A 26,942-nucleotide genomic window follows, 5' to 3' on the forward strand; every position below is an offset into this window, starting at 1 on the left:
GAGTGTGTGTGAGTGTGCATGTTTGTGTGTGTTACACAGATATAAGCACATAAGCAGTCTGACAGTAGAGCCATGGAAGGTACTGTGTCTTATTTATTACTCCCTCCCTACTGTCTATCACGATGTCTCCACTTGGTACAAAAGAGAATGAGCAGTTCCTTATTGCCACTGAAGGGCTTGATTGAAGTCATGCACTTTCTCCACATGACTGTCAGTGTTCAGACAAATCATGATGCATTCCTCCCACCAGATTGGATGAAGCATCAGTGTGTGTGTGCAGTGCAGTAAGACCTGTCTGTACAATGAAACCATGTGACGATGTGGTAACTGCAATGGTCAGTACTTCTAGGTCCCAGGATTTTCTGCTTTCTTTTCATTCCCAGAAGAGAGAAAAGCAGTATGAGGAGTCAGAACCAGAGCATCGTGTCCAAGTTCCTCCTCCTGGGGCTCCCCATCCATCCAGAGCAGCAGGGCTTGTTCTTTGCCCTGTTCCTGGGCATGTACCTGACCACAGTGCTGGGGAACATGGTCATCATCATACTCATCAGGCTGGACCCTCGCCTCCACACCCCCATGTACTTCTTCCTCAGCCACCTGGCCCTCACAGATGTCTCCTTTTCCTCTGTCACTGTCCCTAAAATGCTGATGAACATGCAGACACAGGATCAGTCCATACCCTATGCAGGGTGTGTAACACAGGTGTATTTTTTCATATTTTTTGCTTGCATTGATAACCTTCTTCTTGCTGTGATGGCCTATGACAGGTATGTGGCTATTTGTCACCCTCTACACTATGCCATCATCATGAGGGAGGAGCTGTGCATATGTCTGCTGGCTGGATGCTGGCTCCTTTCCTGTGCCTATGCCCTGACCCACACCCTCCTCCTGGCTCAACTATCCTTCTGTGCTGACAACATCATACCCCACTTCTTCTGTGACCTTGCTGTCCTACTCAGGCTGTCCTGCTCAGACACCTCTCTCAATGAGCTGGTCATATATACTTCAGGGGCTGCAGTTTTCATTTTTCCATTGAGTGGCATCTTGGTCTCTTATGGCCGCATTGGGCTCTCCATCCTGAGGGTCCCCTCTACTAAAGGGATCTTCAAAGCCTTGTCCACCTGTGGCTCCCACCTCTCTGTGGTGTCTCTATTCTATGGGACAATTATGGCCCTGTACTTTTCCCCCTCATTTGGCCAGTCTCATTACAAAGGCATCATTGCTTCTGTGATGTACACAGTGGTCACCCCCATGCTGAACCCTTTCATCTACAGCCTGAGGAACAGGGACATGACATTGGCTCTGGGGATTCTTTTCAGAAACAACAACCTTTTTTCCAAGTGAGAATCACCTAACCATGTTCTTATTTACTCGTTGACCTTGTCAGAAATGCCTTAAAAAGTTGTGTGTTTGACACCCATGTCTCTAGCACGTTCATCACTGTCCTTTAAATAGTCATTGTTATTGGATCAATCATTTTCCCTTTATACATATCTCTTCTCCATTTATTCCTCCATAACTCTAAATATATTATTAGCAATAAAACACATTTAATATTTTGTTTTTCAATGCATCCGACTCCTCTGTTTGTATATGTATGTTTTTATTTATTTTTTATTTTTTCCATGTGTTATGTTATTATTACATTCGGGTTTTTACAGTCTTTTAAAGTGTGTGTGTGTGTATGATATTATGGTCATCTCTTGACCATTGTTTTTTAAATTTTTAATTCATTAATTATTTTGATATATAGTTGACTACAATGTTGTGTAAATTTCAGGTGTAGAGCAAAGTGATTCACTTTTAAGTATATTACATAGTATATATTTTTCATATTTTTCCCTTATCTGTTATTACACAATATTTAGTGTAGTTCTATGTGCTAAACACTTGTTCCTTGTTTATTATCTACTTTATGTATTGTAGTGTGTATATGTTAACCCCAAACTTATAATTTGTCCCTCCCCCCATTCCCCTTTGGTTACCATTTTCTATACCTGTGGATCTATTTCCATTTTGTGTATACATTTATTTTTAATATTTTTTTCTGATACCACATATAAAGAGTATCCTATGTTGTATGATTTTTTTCTGCTTGGCTTACTGCATTTAGTATGATAATCTCTAGGCTCATCCATGTTGCCACAAATGGGCATTATTTTATTCTTTATGTGGCTGAGTAATATTCTATTACACTGTGTACCACATTTTCTTTATCATTCATCTGTTGATGGACATTGAGGTTTTCCATGTCTTAGCTTCTTGCCTTCCAAAACTATAAATATTCAGTTGAGTTTCTAATGTTCAGTTTTAGTAAAGTCCAAAACTCTTATGTTTTCAATGCATTATCAAGTTAATAAAGTACTTTAGTTCATTTGCTAAACCTAAATAAACGTTCATTTTGTTGTGATTTGACAATAGAGGAGGACACAGTAGTCAATTCAGTTAGCAAATTTCCCCATTCCAGGAAGACTAATTTTTCCCCTAAATTGGATGTTTGTGTTGAGAACAGTCTATGGATCTTGGATTAATTTTCATCTTAGAAATGGGTGTTGTCTTTTCTCCAGAGATCTCACTTCTAATATGAAACAATTAAATGCAAGAATTTACAACTTTTTTTTGGTCTCTTGTCCTTTTTAGGGCTGCACCCGTGGTATATGGAGGTTCTCAGGCTAGGGGTCTAACCACCTGCCTATGCCAGAGCTGCAGCAATGCCAGTTATGAGCTGTAACCTACACCACAGCTCATGGCAATGCCATAACGCACTGAGTAAGGCCAGGGATCGAATGCAAAAACTCATGGTTCCTAGTTGGATTTTTTTTTGCTGCACCACAATGTGAACTCCAATTTATAATTTATGCACCCAAAAATATCTCCTGCATGACCACAATATGCCAGGCAGTTTTCTACCTTCTGGAAATGCACAGTAAAAAAGCTGTATCACCTCATATAGTTTACATTCCAGCACTCCTGCTCCAGCTCATCATGCTGCTTTTTTGTTTCATATCAGGTTTTAACCTTCTGAATCACTGGAAACTTTACTTATTTTTAAAATTGTCTTTATTTCTTTACTGAGATGAAAGTTCTATGGAAGATGTGTTTCTATGCCTGAAATAAATTCTGAATTTTTGAAGCTAAGATAGTCTATGAATAAAGGAGCCATAAAAAGGGGGGGAGGAAGGAGTTCCTATCTTGGCTCAGTAGTAATGAACCTATTATTCATGAGGACACAGGTTCAATCCTAGGCTTTACTTCGTGGGTTAAGGATATAGTATTGCTGTGAACTGTAGTATATGTTGCAGAGCTGACTCAGAACCTGTGTTGCTGTGGCTGTGGTGTAGGCTGGCTACTGCAGCTTCAATTTGAGCCCTAGCCTGGGAATTTCCATATGCCATAGGTGTGGCCAAAAACCCCCAAAGATAAAGGGGAGTTATAAGCAAGCGATCTGGGTTGTAGTTCATAATTTCACACTGTGTGGTCTAGGTAGAGCTCATTGGGATGGTAATATCCAAAGATGTTAGTGAGGACAGGTGAGTGAGCCATGGTGATACATGGACAAAAGCATGGAGATCAGTACCTAAAAAAATTTAGGTGAGATGGTGCCTGGCCAATTCCAGGGACATTAATGGGGCCTCTGTAGCTGGAAGGGACTAAGTGGGGGAGGGATGATGGGTGATCACATCAGTGATACCAGAGGCCCAGAGTTTTGACACATAAGGTCATGGTAATTGTATTCATCAAGATTCTCCAGAGAAGTAGAACAGATATGGGGTGTGTGTGTGTGTGTGTGTAAGAAAGAGTGATGTATGGAGTTCTTGCTGTTGCCCAAGGATTGGCTGCATCTCTCTGCAGTGGGTTAAAGGATAGAGTTGCCACAGCTGTGGCATAGGCTGCAACATCAGCTCAGATCGGATCCCTGGCCTTGGAACCTCCATATGCCATGGGGTATCCAAAAGAGAAGAAAAAAATTAGAGAGAGATGTATTTCATAGAAATAACTAATATAATTTTGGAGGCTAGCTATTGTAAAGTCTGAAGTGTAGGTTGGCAGGCTGGAAACCCAGTTTGAATCTGAAGGCAGGCTGCTGACAGAAGTGTTTCTTCTCTGTGGGAGAACATTTTTTTCTTTTTTTTAAATTTTTTTATTACTCAAGTGAATTTATCCCATCTGTAGTTGTATAATGATCATAACAATCTGATTTCACAGGAGATCATTCTTTTCTTAAGGTCCTTAACTGATTGGGTGAGGTCCACCCTCATTATGGAGGAAATTCTGCTTTATTCAGAATTTTAAGATTATACTGTTAATCTCATCCACAAAGATAACTTCATGGAAACATCTAGAATTGTGTTTTGAACAAATATCTGGGTGCTCTAGCCTTGCCAATTTGACATATAAAATTAACCATTATAGTTGAATCATTGGTCCTCAGTCCAATTTGGGAACCCACTGGAAGGGATTTCATAGAGGAATACATGGCCATACTTGATTTTGTTATTGTTTCTTTAAAAACACCCAGAGTTTTGGAGGTAAAAATGATATTCAATAAACTCCATACTGCTAAAATATATTTCACTCAGAAAACTGCATATAGAACTACTATATGATCCAGCCATCACACTCCTGGGCATATATCCAGATAAAACTACAATTGAAAAAGATATATGCACCACTATGCTCATAGCAGCACTTTTCACAATAGGCAAGACATGGAAATAACCTAAATGGCCATCCACAGATGAATGGTTACAGAAGATATGGTGTGTGTGGGTGTGGGTGTGTGTAAGGGACTAATAGTCTGGCCTAAAGAAGAATAAAATATGCCATTTGTAGCAACATGATGGAAGTGCATATTCTTTACTATGTGAAGTAAGTCAGAAAGACAGACAAACATCATATGATTCACTTATATGTGGAGTCTACAACAAGGCAAAAATGAACCTATCTACAAAATGGAAGCTGACTCTTAGACACAGAGTAGAGATTTGTGGTTGCCAAGAAGGGAGAGGAATGGACAGGGAGTTTAGTGTTAGTAGATGCAAACTCTTACATTTAGAATGGATAAGCAATGTGGTCCTGCTGTACAACATATGACAAAAAGACAAAAAAAAAAAGCCAAGTCACCTGAGGTAAGTAATTTATCTCTTAGCTACACCTTCTACATTTATAAAATGAGACATGAGATTTGCCTTGTTTGGAGTTCCTATCATGGCTCAGTGGTTAATGAATCTGACTAGGAACCATGAGGTTGCAGGTTCAATCCCTGGCCTTATTCAATGGGTTAAGGATCTGGCATTGCCATGAAGTGTGGTGGAGGTTGCAGATGTGGCTTGGATCCCATGTTGCTGTGGTTCTGGCATAGGCCAGTGTCTTCAGCTCCGATTAAACCCCTAACGTGGGAATCTCCATATGCTATGGATGTGGACCTAGAAGAAAAAAAAAAAAAGATTTGCCTTGTGTACCAAGCAGTCCTAAAATATGATTATTGTTTTGAGTGGTTAAAGCATATGAAAATCCTTTGTATGATATATAAATAGGAATCATAAATTTTTCTTAGAGGGAATTAGGAAGATTTTGGAGAAAGGTAGCTGACACAATACAGCTTCTCTGGACATTTTAACTACTGACGGTGTCTTATTCTTGCTGATTTGTTAAGAGCATGGATCTTGGTCAGACAGACCCGTGTTGTGATACCAGCTGATGCACTTAATTGTGTCTTCCTTGCACATTTAAATTATGTATACTTTTGTTTTCTTCAGGTTAAAATGTATGTAAGAATATTTATTAGGGCTACCACAAAGATTTAATTTGAAAGTGCTTGTGAAACAATTGGAACAGTGCCTTGAACTACTGACATTGGCTTGGAAGCCTGGATTGGACATTTTTATAACAGGGGATTTTAAGCGACTCAAAATAGGTAGGATGGTGCAAAGTACCCTGAAAGCCTATGACACAGCTTTAGTAATTCTTTTCATATGTAAGGAGTTTCATATGCTTTTTAACAAGAAATGAATTTATTTTTAACTACTCAATGAATTTATTACATTTATAGTTGTACAGTGAATTGTTGATAGCTCCTATCTGGTAACATTTTTGCATTTTTATCTTAGTAAATTGCAGAAGTAATTAAACCTCTCTTGATGTAAAGATGTAAATTTGAACACAGAGACTTCTCAGTTCTTGTTGACTCCTCTGTACTCAAGATGGGAGAAAGCTGTTGTTCAACAATTTTTAGTGAATGAAGAATTAAAGCCCATTGGTTTCATTGGGAAAAAACTTGGCTAATGTGAGGGTTTGATATATTATTGAGGCCAGAACTGGAAAGGCTGATTCATTCACCAACAATTAAGAAAAATAAAGGCCAATGTCCCAAATGAAGACTTTTCATAGTAAAAAGGACATGACTATAATCTTATGGCAGGTTCATTGACATTTCCCACTTTTCCCAATTCCCAACTGAGGCAAGAACAGCATCAGGAGGGAGAACCAGAGCTGCATGTCTGAATTCCTCCTTCTGGGGCTCCCCATCCACCTAGAGCAGCAGGACATCTTATTTGCCCTGTTCCTGGGCATACACCTGACCACGGTTCTGGGGGACCTGTTCACCATCCTGCTCATCAGGCTGGACCCTCACCTCCACACCCCCATGTACTTCTTCCTCAGCCACCTGGCCTTCACAGATGTCTCCTTTTCATAAGTCACTGTCTGGAAGATGCTGATGGACATGGACACTGGGTACAAATCCATCTGCTATGCCATGTGCATAGCACAGATATATTTTTTCATATTTTTACTGATCTAGAATATTTCCTTCTCACCTAAATGGCCTATGACAGGTAGTCCTTGATTTTCTTTTCTGTGGAAAAGTTCATTTGTGCCATATATTAGATTCCAGATATATGATATCATATGGTATTTGTGTTTTTCCTTCTGACTCACTTCACTCAGTATGAGAGTCTCTATTTCCAGCCATGTTGTTGTAAATGGCATTATTTTCTTCTTTTTTTATGACCATGTAGCATCCCATTGTGTATATATACCACATCTTCCTAATCAAAGCATCTGTCTATGGACATTTGGGTTGTTTCCATTTCTTGGCTATTGTGAATACTGCTGTAATGAACATGCAGATTCATGTGCCTTTTTTAAGGGAACTTTTGCCTCACACCAGTCAGAATGGCCACCACTAATAAGTCTGCAAATAACAAATGCTAGAGGGGGTGTGGCAAAAAGGGAACTCTCCTGCACTGTTGGTAACAATGTAAGCTGGTACAACATTTATGGAGAACATTATGGCAGTTCCTTAGAAAACTAAACGTAGAACTACCATATGACCCAGAAATTCTACTCTTGGGCATATATCCTAACCCTATTCTCACCATTACCATAATTTTGACTCTTCCCTAACTTCTCCCAGAGCCCTAAACTAATCTAACATTGATCAAATTCTAATCCAGTGGTTAGAATTTTAGGAATGAGCTCATGAATGTTTTGGTGCTGCTTTGTATACTGAGAGATGGAATATGTAGCCTAATAGGGATATTTGCCTCATTCAAATTTGTCCCATTCTTTGGCATGAGAGGTTCTGAGGATGTTCTCTTTGGGTCAAGGTGAGTAGGAACAGTCTCACTGGTCATACAGAACCTTAAAAGAGCAAAAGTATGGAGGTGATTGTAGCCCACAAATCTCTTACCTGGTATATCTTGGAATCAGCCTCTTAGAAGTACAGTTGGTGGGAGTTTCATTGTGGCACAGTGGGTTAAGGATCTGGGGGTGTCACTGCAAAGGCAGAGGTTGGACCCCTGGCCCCGGAACTTGCATATGCAGTGGAGGTGGCAAAAAAAAGGAAAAAATGAAAAAAAGATGAAAAATAGAAATGGCAAGTAAACTGAGTATTGCACCTGATAACAAGCAGGAACATGTGTTTTTTGAACACTGAGGAACCTAAGGCAGCTTAACAGCAAATTAATCTTGGTTCTGTTGCTAGGTCTAGAATCCTCCAGCTTCCTGCCTCCTGTCTGCAAGCTTCAGTTTCTCCCCCTTTTCAGTCTCTCAAACAATTTAAGACACACAGCCAGAGGAACATCCATCTTTATCCACAGTGACAGGGGCCAGGAAGGGTGTCCTCATTTCTTCAGGGTCAGTCCTAACCATCCTGCTGGGATCTCTCACATGTGCACCCACCGTGGATAGCAGCACCAGCTCTGGGACCTTCTGAGTGCCTCCTTGTTCTCTACGTTGCAGAGGCTGTAGATGAGTGGGTTGAGGGCTGGGATGACAAGGGTGTAGAACACAGATGCCATCTTGATGCTGTCCAGGGCATAGCTAGAGCTGGGATGCAGGTACATGAAAATGAGTGTCCTGTACAGCATGGGCACATCTGTGAGGTGGGAGCCACAGGTAGAGGCTGTTCACCAGCAGCCCTGGAATGAGCACTTGCACATCACAGCACCAGCGATGAACCTGTAGGACACAGCAATAGCCAACACCATGGCTGTCTGGATGAAGCCACAGATAGGAAAGAGTAGGAGTTCATTGGGACAAGTGTCATTGAGGGAGATGGCCAGCAGTGGAGGGATATCACAGAAGAATCTGTTCACCTCCCAGGAGCTGCAGAAGCTCAGGTGAAGGTGAAGGTCAGGTGGACCATGGCACTCAGTGCCTCACCCAGGCCTGATGCTCCCAGCATGGCCAGGCACAGATGCCATGACATGGCCATGGTGTACAGAAGAGGGTTTCTGATGGCCACATAGCAGTCATAGGCCATGACTGCCCAAAGGCAACACTCAGCACCTGCCAGCCCTGCAGACACAAACATCTGGAGGGTGCAGGCTGCATAGGAGATGGTGGCCAGGGTCAGCAGTAGGTCCACCAATATCTTGGGGCCAATGGCTGAGAAATAGAAGGTGTTCAACTTGGAGAGGTTGGCCAGGAAGAAGTACATGGGTGTGTGGAGCTGGGTGTCCATGCAGATCAGTAGGTAGCATCATGCCCATGTTTCCCAGCAGGCTCACCAGGTAGATGGACAGGAAGACCAGGAAGAGGGTGATGCACAGGTCCCAGCAATCTGTGATGCCCAGAAGGATGAATTTGGCATGAGCACCCCTGGTCCAGGTGAAGTTCTCTGGCCTCATGCTGCTGAACAGAAACTGAGGAGAGACAAAGCAGAGGGAGTTAAGGGAAAGGTCATGACCATAATGAGGGAGAAAGCATTTTGTACTGGTATCAGGACTTGGGTGTTAGTCCTACCTGGTAACAAGATTGCTGTGTGACCTTGGACAAGCCATATCATCTCTCAAAACCTTTGTTTCTATCACTGAGAAGTCACTTCCATTTAACCTTCACGGGGGAGGAAATCTTGCCTGTTTTAATCAATTTCGTATCCACAGTACTGAGATCACAGCCTGGGACATAGTGCTCAATTGTTTTATTGCACTTTGCTTTATTGAATTTTACTTTATCGTGCTTTACAGATAGAGCTTTTTTTTAAAACAAATTAAAGATTTGTGGCACCTTTTTTCTTTTTTATATTTAATTAATTTAAAAAAGTTTTATTGATTTCTGCTACACAACAAAGTGTTTCAGTTATACATATACACACATCCATTCCTTTTCAGATTCTTTTCCCATGTAGATTATCACAAACTACTGGGTAGAGTTCCCTGTGCTGTATAGGTCCCCATTGGTGTGGCCCCATTTTTCCCATAGCAATTGCTTACTTTGGGTCTTCGTGTCACATTTTGGTAATTCTCACACTATTTCATTATTAATTTTGTTCTTGGTGATTTGTGATCATTGATCTCTACCACCATCAGTGGGTTCCCTGAAGGCTTAGATGATGGTTAGTATTTTGTTTAGCAATGAAGTATTTATTTATTTATTTATTTATTTATTTATTTATTTATTTTGCTATTTAAGGCTGCTCGCACAGCACATGGAAGGTCCCAGGTGACAGGTTGAACTGGAGCTACAGCTGCCAGCCTATGTCACAGCCACAGCCACAGCCACATCAGATCTTAGCTGTGTCTGCAGCCTGCACCACAGCTCATGGCAATGCTAGATCCTTAACTCATTGAGTGAGGCCAGGAACCAAACTTGCATCCTCATGGATACTAGTCAGTTTTGTAACCTGCTGAGACACAATGGGAATATCCTGACCTGTGTTTAAATTGGTTCCTAGTCAGATTCCTTTCCACAGTGCCACAACAGGAACTCTAGCAATGAAGTATATTAAAGTTAAGTTATGTACATTGCTTTCTTTATGCATGATACACTTGCATACTTAATAGACAGCAGTATAGCATAAAGGTAACTTTTATGTGCACTGGGAAGCCAAAATATCAGTGTAACTTTCTGCTACATCACATTTGTCTGGAACTAAACCCACATCTATGAAGTCTGCATGATTTGTTAAATGAATGAATGATGAATAGGGTAGTAGTTTCTAGCCAAGGATTGAAACTTCATGATTCTTTTTTTCTTTCTTTCTTTTTCTTTTATTTTTTGCAGTGCACCTGTGGTATATGGAATTTGCCTGGCTAGAGAGGGAATCTGAGCTGCAGCTGAGGCCTATGCCACAGCCATGGCAACACCAGATCCAAGCCATATGTGTGACCTACCCTGCAGCTGTGGCAATACCAGATCCTAATGCAAAGAGTGAAGCCAGGGATCTAACCTGCATCCTCACAGAGACTATGTTGGGTCCTTAACCTGCTGAGCCACAAGGGGAACTCCCAAACCTCATGATTCTATGTGCCTTCTCCTCTCCATTTTCTCAAGGAGGAAAAGAGGCAATGAAACGGGCAGTCTCCTTAGACAAAAGGTAACTAGCTATGGGCCTGGAGGTTGGCTGGGTGGCCATCATCCCATTGGAATAAGAGCTGGGATGGGATAGTGCAGCAGTGGCTGGCATCTGGGGGAGACAGCCAAGAGGGGAAGGAACAGATTTGAAAGTCTTCCAGGACTGGACTCTTCTCTCCAAGCCTCAATTTTCTCATGTGTTTAATGAGAAAAAAAAAAGATGCAAGGATCAATGAGATAATGTATGTAGAGCATCTCGCACAAAGCCTGGCACACAGCAGGTTTTTAATGAAGGTTCAGTTAATTGAACTGAATTTAGCTGGATGTCTTTCCTTGATCCTGGAAGGAAGCAACTTTATGGCAACCAACTAGTTTCCAGAAAACGTGACATGCTTCACCCTCCTGTGCCTTTTCATTGTTCCTTTTGCATGGAACCCATTTCCTCTTTTTGAGTTTGACAAAAAAACTACCTTGGGTGTAAACCTTCCTTGAAATGACCCAGAGGAAAGTAAACTTCTCCCTTCTTTGTGCTGGCTGCACTGGAACCTATGTCTATCACAGTGTTTCTTTATTCTATTGCACATATTACTTATGTGACTGTCTATCCTGTGGGCTTTGAGCTCTTTGGTTCAATATTCTTTCAGCAAACATTTATTGAGTCCTTGTCTGTGCTACATATGGCCCTGTGATTCATTTTTCTCCCTCCAGGGTCTGGTATGTAATCAGTGCTCATAAATATTAGTTGAAAATATGAAACTGAAAAGAATGTGAATGTTAATAGCCTGTGGACTTGGTTTTAAGACTGGGTTCTACCACTTTCTAGTGTGTAACTTGGGTTAGGTCACCTCACCTTCCACAGGCTCTTTTCTTATTGTCAAGTGGGAGACATAATATCTCTGTAGGAGAAAAGCAATGTGCAGCACCTGGAAGTGAGTAAATGCTCTTTCTCCTTCCTTTAAGAGGAGTTTAGGAGTTCCTTGGTGGTTCAGAGGGTTAAGAACCTGGTGGTGTCACTGCTTTGGCTCAAATCACTGCTGTGGCACAGGTTGGATCCCCGGCCTGGGAACTTCCATATGATGTGATTGTGGACAAACAAACAGACTAGTTTAAGTGTTTGGGACCTTACCAGTGGCTGGTGAGGATGATAAATAGCTTCCTCCAGAGCACAGTTTGGATAAAAAATTGATTATATGGAGCTCCCATTGGCTTAGGGGTAACAAACCCAGCTAGTATCCATGAGGACTCATGTTTGATTCCTGGCATCCCTCACTGGGTTAAGGATCTGGTCTTGCCTTGAGCTGTGGTGTAAGGCACAGACACAGCTTGGATCCCATGTTGCTTTGGCTGTGGAATAGAGTGGACTCTGTATTTCTGATTCAACCCCTAGCATGGGAACCTCCATATCCTATGGGTGCAGCCCTAAAAATAGACCCAAAATTGATTATATCACGTGTTAGTGAGGTTGTGATGGTAGAATGTAAACTGTGCAATTTGGAGGACAATTTGGCAATGAACTGCCCACAACCATGCATACCCTATGTCTTAGGCTGTTTGGGCTTCTGTCAGAAAGTACCACAGACTGGGTGACTTAAGCAACAGACATTTATTTCTTGCAGTTCTGGATGCTGGGAAATCCAAGGTCAGGGTGCCAGCATGGTTGGATTCTGGTGAGGGTCCAATTTCGGACTTGCTAATGGCTGCCTTCTGACTTTCTCTCATATGGTCTTGAAAGACAGAGATGGACTCTTCTCCTAAGGGCACTGATTCCATCATGAGGACCCCACCTTCTGAACCTCATTACCTCCCAAAGGCCCCACTTCCAGATACTATCACATCGGGGTTTAGGGCTTCAACATATGAATTTTGGGGGGTGGTGACACATTCAGTCCATAATATCTAGTAACTCCACTTCTTGGTGTTTTGAAAACTCTCCCACATGTACACAACTGGAGAAGTGCATAAGGATGCCTGGAGTCTTGGACTCTTTGTAATGGCCAAACACTAGCCAAACCTAAATGTTTGTCTGTAGGCTTATGGGAGTTAATTGCGGATTCGATGTCTATGTATCAATATGGAAAAATCTCATAAACATATTGAGATAAAAACCTAATTTGTGGAGAAATATATATATTGAAGAAAAAGCACAAAATATTGTATGGTTTTCTTTGTACACCAAATGTACTGCTGGTTGCTCCAAGCAGAGACAAGGTCCCAGTTTAAAGGGCCTCAGGACATTTCAAAGGATTTCATCAGCTTTGCCTCATCTCCGTATTCATAGGTGATCCTTCTTCTCTGTTTTTACTTTTTTTGGCCCCATCTGTGGAATACAGAAGTTCCCTGTCCAGGAGAACCATGCCACAGTAGTACCTTGAGCCACAGCAGTGACAACACTGAATCCTTAACTGATAGGCTCCCAAGGAACTCCCTTCTTATCTTTTCAGACTCAGCTCAGGGGTCATCATCTTGTCCCCGCAGACTTTATGTGAACATCCAACCACCCCACCTCTCATTCTGGAACCCCACTCACAGGGCTCTCTCTATTATAACCCTACTTCATCATTTTATAATTACCTAAGTTATGTTCTCCCTCACCTAACTGGACAGTTGGGACCATGCCCAATACTTTCCTCTACTCCTCACGATACAGAATTTTAGAAAAAAAGAATTTTAGGTGTCTTCTCCTCCTCCTTGGTGGGGATCACTGATAGAGGTCAGACAGTGTCTGGGGGTAGAAAGATCTGGACCTCCAGGTCCACCCAACCACACATTCTCCACCAATGAAATCAGCTTGCCGGCTGAGGTTCTGCATCCAGAACCCGTCTGGAAGCAAAGCCCTTGCGTGTTTCCATCTACTCACATGGAAGCAAACACTAGTTACCATCACAAAGTGAGGAGCATCTGTGAAATGGGGACCATGAGACTTCAAGGCTTTGAAATTGCTTTGAAATTTTGGGGTGCAAGGAGCCCAAAACATTAGTTAAGCAGTTACTATGGCGTGTGTGTGTGTTCAGAAAACATAGAGTGAATTCTCCATTAATTTCTCTCTGTTGCCTTACTGCCCATGGTGAGTAATCCTGACATTCAGGGACATTCATTTCATTCCTTGAAGGAAAGAAGATGGAATTCCAAAGAAGATAGGAGATAAGATACATAGCTCTGAGGGTATGGAGTTGGGGCTTGAACTCAGATCTAGTGCCAAATCCAATATTCTTTGTCTCTAGGCAGAGACTCTAATTAGCTCTCTTAAAAGATTATGAAGTTAGAGTTGCCACTGTCTTGCCTCTGTTGTCTCATCTTTATGAAGCATATTGGGTCAGATTGGGGGTTCCCAGTCTACTCTTTGGACCTATGTCATTGGAATTACCAGTGGAGTTTTTTTAAAAACTGTATGGCTCTACGCAGTGGTAAAAACTCTGATTCAATTCATCTAGAGAAGGGCACAGAAAACTGTACTTGTAAGAAAATATTCCAGGTGATTCTGATATGTAGCTTGATTTGGGACCCCTGAGGATCAGAGCTTCTCAATCTTTAATGCACCTAGGGAGCTTGTTAAATGAAGATTCTCCATCAGAAGGATAGTGAGGGGCCTGAGGTTCTGCATTTCTAACAAACTCCCAGGAGACACTGATGCTGCTGGTTCGGGTATCACACTTGGGGTATTGAGAGCCTAGGTGATATTGGACATCATTCCATGTTCTGACATATTTATTTCCTCTTTTTTTTAAAAATTGCACTTGCAGCATATGGAAATTCCCATGCTAGGGGTTGAATCAGAGCTGTAGCTGCTGTCCTGCACCACAGCCACAGCAACACCAGTCTGAGCTGCATCTGTGACCTATGCTTCAGCTCATGGCAATGCCAGATCCTTAACCAGTGAGTGAGGCCAGGGATCAAACACACATCCTCATGAACCCTATGGTGGGTTCTTAAGCTGCCAAGCCACAACGGGAACTCCCCCACCTCTGACATCTTAAGATTCTAGCAAGCTGGACGGTTCTCAGCCTCATCCTTCTAGTTCCTGTCTCTCTGCTGATGGCTTTATTTTGACTCCTCCTCTCTTCTCAGGCCCCACTATACTCATGAACATTTTCAGTGTGGTAAGGCTGGACTCCTGTTATTTGTCATGATGTGGCCTCCCCATTTCCTAAGGATCCCCTGTTCTTAGCTCATTCCCCCTCAGCACACAAGCGTTTGATATGTCTCAGGCTGCTGTCACTGTGATGGTGCAGGTCTAGGGGGTTGGTAGGACATACCAAGTAGGTGGAGGTGGGTGAGGTGTTCTTCCTACAGAGCAGCTTCAGTCCAGCTGTGGGGTGATGATGGCAGGGGTGTTTGCAGGGATATGCCCCACCCCAGATGTAGGAACTGTGGGACTTATTGTCACCTTGGACCCTGATGGGATGGTTTATATTTAGCTCCTGACTCCTCAAGGAGTGGTAATATTACAGCTGTAACTCTGATTATACCCATATCCTTGGAACCTCCATATGGCATGGGTACAGCCCTAAAAGAGACTCTCTCTCTACAGCCTTTGGGGATTCCATGAGAGCTGGTGGCAGGGGAAAGTCCAGGATGACACACGCTTTGGAGCCTGTGGAGGTTGGGAAGGTGTGGCTGGGTGGGTCCCCAGGCTCTGTGTGGGGATGACAGTCATGCTGCTTGTTTAGAGTTTTCCCCTGGGCTTCTCTTCCCCATCCATTCTCCCTGTCCCTACCCCAGACTCCAATCCATTCTTGGGACTCTATGTTTTTCTTATGCTTTATGACCTTTTACACAACACAAATTCTCTTCACATTTTCCTTTTGCCTGGAACAGCTAACCTCTTTCTTTTTTTTTTTCTTTTTCTGTCTTTTTAGGACCACACTGGTGGCATATGTGGCATATGGAAGTTCCCAGGCCAGGGCTCTTAACTGAGCTATAGCTGCCAGCCTGCACCACAGTCACAGCAATGCTGGATCCTTAACCCACTGAGCAAGGCCTGGGATCAAACCTGAATCCTTATGGATACTAATCAGGTTCATAACCTGCTGAGCTACAATGGGAACTCTGACATTGTGTTCATTTCTACTGTACAGCAAAGTGATTCAGTTATGCATATATACACATTCATTTTCATATTCTTTTCCTTTAGTTTATCACAGGATATTGAACCTAGTTCCCTGTGCTATACAGTAGGACCTTGTTCTTTATTTTATGTATAATTGTTTGCATCTGCTAATCCCAAACTCCCAATCCATCTCTCCACACACTTCCCAAATGGCAACCAAATGTCTGTTTTTCTATGTCTGTCAGTCTGTTTCTGGTTTGTAGATGAGTTCATTTATGTCATATTTAAGTTCCACATATAAGTGATATATGGTTTTTGTCTTTTCTCTTTAAGACTACTATTGGTCCCTTTGATATTACATGTACTGATCCAGAATCCTGGCGTGGGGCACACATAATCGATAACACTAGGCACGAATATTCTTTTTATGCCAACCCCAGTTTACAGACAACCCACCAAACTGCTGACTGGGGAAATTTCTTGGTGCTTCCTCAGCACCTGGCTTTGTCACTGTTGTGGCATATTCCTGGCCTGTACCACCCCCAATAAAAATGATGGCCTGTACAATATTACCGCTGCCTTGAAAAGAGGCGCCTGTGCCATTATCCAAACACAGCGTGTTCATACCTAATGAGTGTATGAATGTTTCATTTTATTAAATCACATGAGGGCAGAAGTGGCTATTCTGAGTCCCCAGCCTAGGAGACTTCATAAGTGATTCAGATCATGGGCTTGTGGTGGAAAAATTTGTTACTTGCTTTGGAAATCATTATCCTAATCTGTGGTTTTTCTTGCATGAGTTACGCTGTTGCTGTGATACCTGCCTCCAAATGCAGCCAAATAGCCACCAAAGGAGCCACATCCAAGCCAGTGACACCCCTTGCTGACCATTCAGGGCACATTGCAGAAGAGGGGGACATGTGAGATCATAGGAGCTGGTCAGCAGAGTGTTGGTGTCACCAAGTCAAATTTCGGTCTGTTCACCTGTGGACAATAAAACCTCTCCTGACTCTGGGTTGTGGTGAAGGAAAGGGCAGCATTTGTTGTGGGGTGCCATGGTGGCTAATGATCAAAAAACCAAGTGGATGGGAAGTTCCTGTCATTCCTCAGTGGAAATAAATCTGACCAGTAACCATGAGGATGCAGGTTTGCTCCCTGGCTTTGCTCCATGGATTAAGAATCCAGTTTTGCAGTGAGCTGTGGTGTTGGTCACAGACACACTTGGATCCTGCATTTCAGTGGCTGTGACATAGGCCAGAGGCTACAGCTGCCATTTGACCCCTAGCCTGGGAACTTCCATGTGCCACAGGTGTGGCCCTAAAAACAAAAACAAAACAAAACCCAATGGCTTTTAGTGAAAAGTTTTTAAAGACAGAGAGAGAGAGAGTGTTGCAGGCGCAGGACCACCTGGGGGACATTCCTCTGATTGGTTGGTGGTAAGGTAGTCAGGAGTCAACATCATCAGCCTTGGGTTCCACCCAGTCCACATGCTTGTCTTGAGCAAGCAGTTAACTTTTCCCACCTGGTAGGGGTTTAAGTGTCTGCCAAGCAGCTCAAATGATTTGACTCAGAATATTACCTGTAGCCCATGAGGAGGAACCAAAAATCCTTGACTTTGTTTCATGGCTAAATTATTCTTTTTTTTTCTGGCTTGATTGTTTCCCTTTCTTTCTGTATTTTTCTCACTTCTCTGATTAAATGTATTCTTTGGAACTCGGGAAAGGCCTAGGAGGCTAATGTTTGTCTACAAACCAGCAGAAGGCCAAGGACATGGGGTGGAGCAGGGGAGGGGGGCCTTTTCTAGGAAGACCCCCTAGGGTCCTGTTCATTTATATCCAGAGAGGACACAGAGAAGACAAAGAAGAGGTGACTACTGATTGACCTGCAAGTTGGGCTTGGCTGATTGGAGGTACATTTATCCCACCTGTGTCCTTGAAATGTAGACTCTGCCTGTGGTGCCCAGGCTGGGAGCCACTTTCGAGGAGGCAGGCTTGAAGGAACAGTGTGTTGCTGAAACTCTCTGGACAACATGCGACTCTGAACCCACTGAAAGCCTCTGTAAAAGCTTTCAAGATCCTGGCCAGCGGGGGTGGAGAGCTGATTTTGGCTACCAAGACAAGCCTTGTAGGTAAGTTGCCTTGCTTATGAAGACTGCCTCTTACCATTCTGGGGCAGGGGGATGGTGGCTGGCTCTTTTTCTCAGGGCCAGTTTGTGAACAGACAGTCTGGTTTTCTGCCCCCTGCCCCCATGGCAACTGAATTATGCTTTATGTGAATGGAGAGGCTTGTGTGTAGGTGTCTTTCCTATACTCTTGACCTTTCATAAGCATCTTCCCTAATGTATTTTTCCCCTAATTATGTTTTGGCATTTGTTTATTGTGGGACTGAACTGATACTAGAGTTAACAGAAAATTTTCAGCAATTGTGTATTTTTTCAGGAGGTTTCCACTCTTTGGTTTTTATGAATAGTGCTTCTATGAATGTTCATGTACTGGCTTTTTATGGATGTAGGTTTTCTTAGTTATACACGTAGGAATGGAATTCCTGGGTGGTGTGGTAACTCTATGTTTGAATATTTTGAGAAACTGCCCATGTTTTCCTAATTGGCTGCATTGTTTTAAGTTCTTACTATAAATATAGAAGGGTTCACTCTCCTCTTATTCCTTGCTACCATTTTGATATTGTCTGGTAATTTTTTTTTTTTTTTTTTACAATTTAACCATCCTAGTGGAAGTGAAGTTGTATCTCATTGTGATTTTGATTTGTATTCCTTGATGATTAACGATGTTGTGTATTGCTCATGTGATAGTTGGCCATTTGTATTTTTTTAATTTGGGAAAAAAATCTCTCTTTAAATCTTTTGCACATTTTAAAATTGGGTTATTATTCTTTTTGTTGAAGTGTAAGAATCCTTCATATAGTCTTATACAAATGTCTTATCAACTATATGATTTGCATATATTTTTCTACCTTTCTGTGGGTTGTCTATTCACTCTCCTGATGGTATCTTTTGAAGTACAAAACTTTATGATTTTGATGAATTCCTGTTGGTCCATTTTTTCTTTTACCACTTGTGTGGACAAGCAGTTTGGTGTCATACCTAAGAAACCACTGACTAATCTAAGGTCACAAAGCATCTCACTCCCATGCCTTTCTCTATGTGGTTTGTAGTTTAAGCTCTTACACTGAGCCTTATCATCCTTTTGAGTTAACTTTTGCATGAAGTGTGAGGTAAATGTCCAGCTTCATTCTTTTGCTTCTTGCTATTCAGTTGTCTCAGCAGGGTTTGGTTTGCTGAAAACACTATTCTTTCCCCCTTGAATTTCCCTGGAAGCCTTCTTGAAAATAAATTGCCCATAAATGTGAAGGTTTATTTGTGGATTCACTTGTATTCCTTTGTCTAGCATTGTGCTAGTATGGCATTGTCCTTTTTAATTGTAGTTTCCGTATGATGATTATATAACTTACAGGTGTACAAGATAGTGATTTGTAATTTTTAAATGTTATACCTCCTTTATAGTTATTATAAAATATTGGCTATATTCCTCATGTTGTACAATGTATCCATGTGCCTTATTTTATACTAATAGTGTGTCCCTCTTATTCTTCTGAACTTTTCTTGCCCATCCCCCTTCCCTCTCCTCCCTGGTGACCACTGATTTGTTCTCTATATCTGTGAATCTGCTACTTCTATGTTATGTTCCCTTGTTTGTTGTACATTTCAGATTCCATATATGTGATGTCCTATATTAGTTGTCTTTTTATGACCTTTTTCACTTAGCATAATGCCCTCTAATACCATCCATGGTGCTGAAAATGGCACAATTTCATTTTCTTTATGGCTGAGTAGTTGTCCATTGTGTGTATATGTATGTGTGTGTGTGTGTGTGTGTGTCTATATGTATATCCATTCATATGTTGATGGAGACTAAGGTGCTTCCATATCTTGGCAATTGTAAATAATGCTGCTATGAATATTGGGGTGCATGTATCTTTTTGAATTAGTGTTTTGGGTTTTTTTTGGTTTATTTTGGGGGGGTTATATACACAAGAGTGGAATTGTTGGGTCATATGGTAGCTCTATTTTAGTTTTTGGAGAAACTACTATGCTGTTTTCCTTAATGGCTGTACCAATTTATAGTCCCACTAACAGTGTAGCAGGGTTCCCTTTTCTCCACATCCTTGCCAACATTTGATCTTTATGTTCATTTTGATTACTGCCATTCTGACAGGTATGAGGTGATGTCTCATTGCAGTTTGATTTGCATTTCTCTGATGATTAGTGATGTTGGACATCTTTTCATGTGAAGTACTAAGCATGAATTAGTACTTAGTTACTTATTTTGGAGTAAGTTTTGAAATCGGGAAGTGTGAGTGTACCAACTTTAGTCTTTTTCAAGAGTGTATTGGTCATTCTGGTTCTATTGCATTTCTATGTGAATTTAGGATCAGGTTGACATTTTCTGCAACACATATAGCTGAGATTTTTAAAGGGGATTGTATTGAATTCAGACCGTTTACTATTTCTACTAGGTTTTTGTGGGGATTGATTTCTTAAGAATTTAAAAATATATAGCATCTGCCATTTGCAAGTAGAGATAATTTTCCTTCTTTACAATCTAGATGCCTTCTACTTCCTTTTCTTACTTAGACATGCTGGTTGGAACCTCTAGTGCAATATTAAAAGGAAGTGGTAAGAGTTATTGTTATTCTTGATCTTAGAAGGGCAGGAATAGGAAGACTAGCTAAAGGAATAGTGGAACTCACAATAAAAAGTGATCCTGACTGATGATTAGAATGGGCTTGTGTGGGAGGGTACTTTCTGAAGATAACATGGCACTTAAACTGGGTGGGCTTGTGGTAAAGTAACACAGAGGAGGAAATAATAGTAGAAAAGCCCTGAGGGAAAATGTATATGCTCTACATGAGTGAATGAGATCTCTATTATAGTCAGCATCCTGATTTTTTGGGGTCTTTTTTTTTTGCCTTTTCTAGCACTGCCCCCATGGCATATGGAGGTTCCCAGGCTTGGAGTCTAATCAGAGCTGTAGCCACTGGCCTACCTCACAGCCACAGCCATGCAGAATCTGAGCTGTGTCTGTGACCTACACCACAGCTCATGGCAACACCAGAACCTTAACCCACTGAGAAGGACAGGGATCAAACCTGAATCTTCATGTTTCCTAGTTGGACTCGTTAACCATGAGCTACAAGGGGAACTCCTTTGGGGGTTGATTTCTTAAGAATTTAAAAATATACAGCATCTGCCATTTACAAGTAGAGATAATTTTCCTTCTTTACAATCCAGATGCCTTCTATTTCCTTTTCTAACTTAGACGTGCTGATTGGAACCTCTAGTACAATGTTAGATGGACTGGCAAGAGTTATTGTTATTTGATCTTAGAGGGGCAGGAATAGGAAGACTAGCTAAAGGGATAGTGGAGCTCACAAGAAAAAGAGATCCTGTCTGATGATGAGAGTGGGCTGGTGTGGGAAGGTACTTTCTGAAGATGACATGGCACTTAAATTGGGTGGGCTTGTGGTAAAGTAACACAGAGGAGGAAGTAGTAGAAAGTCTCAGAGGGAAAATATATATGCTATATATGAGTGAATGAGAGCTCACTTATAGTCAGCATCCTGGTTTTGAATAATTTTGGGACCTGAAATGGAGAGAAAATTCTTTTTTTTGGCCACACCCATAGCCTGTGGAATTTCCTGGGCCAAGGATTGAACCTGTGCCATAATTGTAACCTATACCACAGCTGTGGCAAAGCCAGATCCTTAGCCCACTGCACCAGGAGGGAAGTTCCAGGAAATTCTGAAAGAGAATGAGATGTGTTAAGGAGGAGAGCCACTTAAATATTTAATATCATTCTAAAAGTCATGAATTGTTTCAGTAAAAAAACCCCAACCAACCAAACAAAAAAAATAAAACAAAACCACCCCCCCCAAAACAAAAAAACACAAACAACTCACTGGATTTTCCTGGTGGCACTGGATCCAGTGTTGTCACTTCTGTGGCTCAGGTCACTACTGTGCCACAAGATTGATGCCTGGCCTTGGAACTTCCGCATGCTGTGGGTTTAGCCAAAAAAATAAATAAATAACACACCACATACTAAAAGCCACTGAATTATAGACTTTAAAATGAATTTTATGGTATATGAATTACATCTCAGTAAGACTCTTCTTAAACAAAAACATCTCACTGAAAGGAAAAAACAAACCATTTATTACTCACATGAATTCAACACAGAGAAGGATTTCCAGGGATAACAGTGGCAGAAGAGTCACAAAGAGGAATTTTTTTTATTGGTTTAATTTTGTAAACTGAAATCCCATTTAGGTCAACAAATGAAAAAGAAAACTGAAGGATGAAATGTGACTGGGTACAGTTTGCACTAGGAGTAGGAGAGTGCAAAGTTTAAATCTTTAATATAAAGAGGACCTACACAAGTCTTTAAAAGAGTCAAACAACATGAGGAAATGATTAAGAAGAATAAACAAAATGTATTTATAGGGAGTTCCCATAGTGGCACAGTGGAAATGAACCCGACTAGGAACCGCAAGGTTGTGGGTTTGATCTCTGGCCTCGCTAAGTGGATTAAGGATCTGGCATTGCCATGACCTGTGGTGTAGGTTGCAGTCCTGGCTCAGATCTAGCATTGTTGTGGCTCTGGTATAGGCCAGAAGCTACAGCTCCAATTGGACCCCTAGCCTGGGAACCTTCATATGCCACAAGTGCAGCCCTAAGAGGAGAAAAGACAAAAAAAAAAGAAGCAAAAGGAAAAAAAATTTACAGAGGTACATATGTATCTGCCTGGATACATACCCACACATCAAGTCACCCTTTAGGGACTGCTGGTCACTCCCTCTCTACAGACTGCAGTTCTGACCTTGGTCAGTTGGCCCTGTTTCAGTCCTCAAAAGTCTAGGTGTTCATTTGGTTACACTTGCTTGGAAGGCAAGGCATCCATTCTGTATTGAATGAGGTTTTCACATTTATAGTGGACACATGGAGGGAAGAAGGCGCTTGGAAAGTTTGGGCCTCTACTTCAGGGAAGGACTTTTTATGGGGTGGGACATCTTCCATACCCAACAAGTCTCCACAAGGCTTCCTTCATGTCCCTGTTCCTGAGGCTGTAGATAAAGGGGTTCAGCATGGGGGTGACCACTGTATATATCACAGAGGCCACCATTCCAGTGTCTGAAGAGTAGGAGGAGGAGGGCTGGACATAGACCAGAAAGAGGGTGCCGTAGAAGAGAGTGATGACTGTCAGTTGAGCGCTACAGGTAGAGAAGACTTTGTGCTTTCCCCCCATAGAGGGGACCCAGAGGATTGTGTGGATAATATGGGCATAAGAGACCAAGATAAAAGTGAGAGGGACCACACATGAGAGTGCTGCCTCTGCAGACATCATGACCTGAATGATATGGATGTCTAAGCAGGCAAGTTTGAGGAGTGGGAGAAGATCACAGAAGAAGTGTGGGATGGAATGAGGGGCACAGAAGGAGAACATGAGGAGAGTAGGTGAGAAGGCCAGGAGATGGGCACAGAGCCAGGGTGTGGTGACCAGCAGCAGGCAGTGCTGGGGACACATGATCATGGTATAGCGAAGAGGGAGGAAAGTGGCCTTGTAGCTGTCATATGCCATCACAGCCAGCAGGAAGTCATCCAGCAGGGTCAATGCCATGAAGAAGTACATCTGCATGAGGCACCCAGTGTAGGAGATGGTGTGGTGCTGTGTATGGATGTTGACCAGCACCTTGGGGACAATGGTGCAGGAGAAGCAGGTGTCAATGAAGGACAGGTTGGCCAGGAAGAAGTACATGGGGGTGTGGAGGTGAGGGTCAGAGCCAATGGCCAGGATGATGCACATGTTCCCCAGCACAATGACCAGGTACATGGCCAGGAAGAGCCCAAGCAGGAGAGGCTGCTGGTCTGGGTGTGGAGAGAAGCCCAGGAGCAGGAAGTCAGAGATGCTGGTTCAGTTTCTAAATTCCTTCTAAATTAGAGAAATCAGAGCAGAATCTTCCTTAAATAAATATAGGCTGTCAAATATACAGAGTCCAAGGCCTTTGATCTATCTTCCTCTATCCCTTGAAAAGGTCACTGATATTCACTAGTATGTATAACTGCTGATTTGCAAAATGTTCAAATAGGAGGATTGTGATCTCTGATGAGGCATCAGGGTAGAATGTAATTTGAGGTCATAATTCCTGTAATATGGAAAGTTTTCACCATGGATGTTCTGAATGAGACTGGACTGGGTTTCATCTGGAAAAATGTTTCCAAGTTCAATTCCCTTTAAAAAACTTATAGAACACTCATTTAAATATCTTGTCTTATTGCTATGCTCACCTGTGGTTCATGTATATACTAGGATTTATTGGGCAAAATCAGGAGCTGTGTGTGCACACATACCAAGAGAGATCGAGGAAAGAATAGTTTCTTCAGAGAGGGGCCAGATGGGACTTAGGGGTCTCTAGCTATGCTGGCAAGGCTCTGGCCCCCTTTCCTTTGAAGATCATTCCTGTGTATTAGTGTGGCCAGCAGAACACTGAAAACTAAAAAGCACTTTTTTTATAAAGAGCACACCATTTTCATTTAAATCATCAACTTCCTCTTCCTCATGTTTTGTTTGAATACCTGGGCTTTGGCCTCTGGAGATGGGGTGGGTATCAGTTGTGTTCCTTATGCTCAGTCTGTCTTTGGTTAATTACTTCCCACTGAATCTCTGATTCTGGTTTTGTACCGTGTGTATCTACCTCATAGACTCATTGCCATCATTCCTGAAATAATGTATGTAGAGGGTAGGCTGCTAGCAAGGGCAGTGATGTTACTGTCATTGTTAGTCACAGGTGAAGAAATGTGAACATGGGACACAGGATGTGGTGACAAAGCTCTGGGTGACATGCTTTACTGCTTTGGTCCTCATGTGCCTTTTCAATTGGAATTTTTAGTCCCTTTGAGCTTTGCTTTTCTCTTTTATAAGATATAGATAATACCCCTACCTGAAAGGATTGTTGAAGAGACCAAAGGCTAGAACTTGTGTCAGTTTCTTCATGAATCATGATGTGCAGTTAAGATGTGGAATTCAAGTGACCTGTGTGATGGTGTTGGGGGACAATGTGATCAGTCAGTAGTAGCCGTGTTTTATTAGGGTCATGAGGAAAAATATATGATACCTCTGAAGTCTTCAAGTTTTCATCCTCTTTACACTTGATGAATCTTGACAAAGTCACAAACCTTTTCAGGTTTAGTTTCTTCATTGGCTCCAATAGAATACTGCTGGTGTTCACTGTATAGAGTGGTTATGAGGAGTAAATCTGATAATGATGACAATGTTTAGATCAAGACTGACAAATACTAAGTGCTCATTAAATATGATCTGTTATTATTATTGATTATTTAATTTTTAAAATAATATTAAAAAAGTAAATAATTAAAATATTGAATTATTATTATCATTATTAAACATGTTTTAAAAACGAAGCTGTTGTGTTTCTTTTGTGGTCCTGGTCACTGCATTATCATCATCACCATCATCACCATTATCATCAGCCCAGCAGCACCGCACTGGAAAAGTTTGGACCCTACCTGTAACTATCCATTGAAAAGGATTTATTTTGGCATCTGGAGACCAAAGTCACATTTACTGCATTGAATAACTTAATCATAAGAGCCTCCAACTTATTAAGTATATCATAGTAATTGTCGCAAGACATGCTTCCTTGAAAACTCCATCTTGTCCTTCTTTACTTTATCCCATCTTCTTGTTTTACTTTATCCCATCTTCCTTCTTGAAAAACAGTCACAGTGCTGGTAAATGACTTAAGTTTAAGAGCAAAGACCTAAAGGCATAAGTGACTTAAGCTTAAGAACTGTTATGTGCCTAGAGGTCAGAGTAAGAGCTTAACCCTTTACCACCTAAGTGGCTTTTTAAATAGTAAAAGAACTTATATAATAGTAAACAAACCCTGTATCATCCACCCATAGCCACTCCTCACTTGATCTCATTTAAGAGCACAATAAAAGCAGTGTGGTTTCTTGAGGCAGGGCGCTCTTGGTCCCTGAGACCTTGAGTCCCCGGGCTCCCACCTTTACTTAAGATAAATGTCTCTGTGTCTTGTTTTATGCTAACTATTTTTCCTTAAGTTCCACAGCACCCGTTCTTCAGCCCCATCCTGCTGAGCTGGCCCAGGCAAGTGGCGCCCAACGTGGGAAGCTCAGCAGGATGGGGCTGAAGAATGGGTGCTGTGGAACTTAAGGAAAAATAGTTAGCATAAAACAAGATACAGAGACATTTATCTTAAGTAAAGGTGGGAGCCGGGGGACTCAAGGTCTCAGGGACCAAGAGCGCAGGACTCTAGGTAAAATTAAGATTTGAGCAATCCGATCCCCTTTTTTAATTTTCCAAGGAATCACAGTGGAAACCATCACTTGTACTTTATCATCCCCGATATTATCCAATATACTGGTATGAACTTGAACTCCTTGTTCTGTTAGCTCTGCCCTTCCTATTATCAATCCTATTGTATCTGATGGTAATGGATTTTCCAGTTTGGTTGTAATAGAAGTAGGAGTTTCACTATGAAGGAGAATTAAATTCTGTAAACTAGGGAGATCTACTGTGATGTTGAACTCTGGTGCAGAGCGTAGTTCCAGGGAGTCTGGCTCTTGTTCTGAATGGGGAATGCTTCCTTGGTTGATGCGGCTGGAAGCTTGCCCCGAGGGTAGTTTCCCAACAAGGGGGTTCCATCTTTATGAAAGATGGACTGGCACTGGTTAGCCCAGTGATTTCCTTTATTACATCTTGGACATAGTCTGGGCTGTTTATTATTGTTACTAGAAGGTGCTGAAGCTCTGTGAAAGAAAGGTCGGGCTCGAGGAAGAGCATGACATTGTTTTTTAATATGTCCTGTTTTACCACAATTAAAACATTTTCCTGAAAATTTGTCTTTAACTTTTAAATTAGCCATTGCTTGGGCTAGCATTGAGGCGTTAAAGGACTCTGTCCCCACTCCCTGACAGATTTTAATATGTTCGGCTATGTTAGCTTTTCCTTTTAAAAATCCTATGGCCTTTTTGCAATCA

General features: G+C 41.8%; 2 protein-coding genes and 1 pseudogene across 2 annotated transcripts; 1 reads left to right on the forward strand and 2 right to left on the reverse strand.

The window, feature by feature from the left end:
• The first annotated feature begins 359 nt into the window (after window positions 1-359).
• LOC125121355 (olfactory receptor 1J4-like) lies at window positions 360-2,950 on the forward strand. Its single transcript, XM_047769592.1, has 2 exons — window positions 360-1,289; window positions 2,914-2,950. The coding sequence occupies exons 1-2, from the start codon at window positions 400-402 to the stop codon at window positions 2,948-2,950; spliced, it is 927 nt and encodes a 308-aa protein (XP_047625548.1). The 5' UTR covers window positions 360-399.
• Window positions 2,951-8,092: 5,142 nt separating this feature from the next.
• Window positions 8,093-9,171, reverse strand: LOC125121356 (olfactory receptor 5C1-like; annotated as a pseudogene).
• A 13,696-nt stretch (window positions 9,172-22,867) lies between these two features.
• Window positions 22,868-25,573, reverse strand: LOC125120863 (olfactory receptor 1N1-like). The gene is made up of 2 exons (XM_047769260.1): window positions 25,446-25,573; window positions 22,868-23,827 (listed from the first exon to the last, which is right to left on the reverse strand). Exons 1-2 carry the CDS (start codon window positions 25,571-25,573, stop codon window positions 22,915-22,917), a joined length of 1,041 nt encoding a protein of 346 aa, XP_047625216.1. The 3' UTR covers window positions 22,868-22,914.
• Window positions 25,574-26,942: the final 1,369 nt, after the last annotated feature.

Source organism: Phacochoerus africanus, chromosome 2, assembly GCF_016906955.1.
Source record: "Phacochoerus africanus isolate WHEZ1 chromosome 2, ROS_Pafr_v1, whole genome shotgun sequence".
NCBI classification, from domain to species: Eukaryota; Metazoa; Chordata; class Mammalia; order Artiodactyla; family Suidae; genus Phacochoerus; species Phacochoerus africanus.

What these genes read in the sequence shown, in the direction of transcription:
- LOC125121355 (XM_047769592.1), top strand. Translation starts at nt 400, where the DNA reads ATGAGGAGTCAGAACCAGAGCATCGTGTCCAAGTTCCTCCTCCTGGGG. An exon ending in AGCCTGAGGAACAGGGACAT is followed by an intron (nt 1,290 to 2,913) that starts GACATTGGCTCT and finishes TTCTACCTTCTG; the next exon opens with GAAATGCACAGTAAAAAAGC.
- LOC125120863 (XM_047769260.1), bottom strand. Translation starts at nt 25,573, where the DNA reads ATGTCTTGCGACAATTACTATGATATACTTAATAAGTTGGAGGCTCTT. An exon ending in TTTTCAATGGATAGTTACAG is followed by an intron (nt 23,828 to 25,445) that starts GTAGGGTCCAAA and finishes AAACTGAACCAG; the next exon opens with CATCTCTGACTTCCTGCTCC.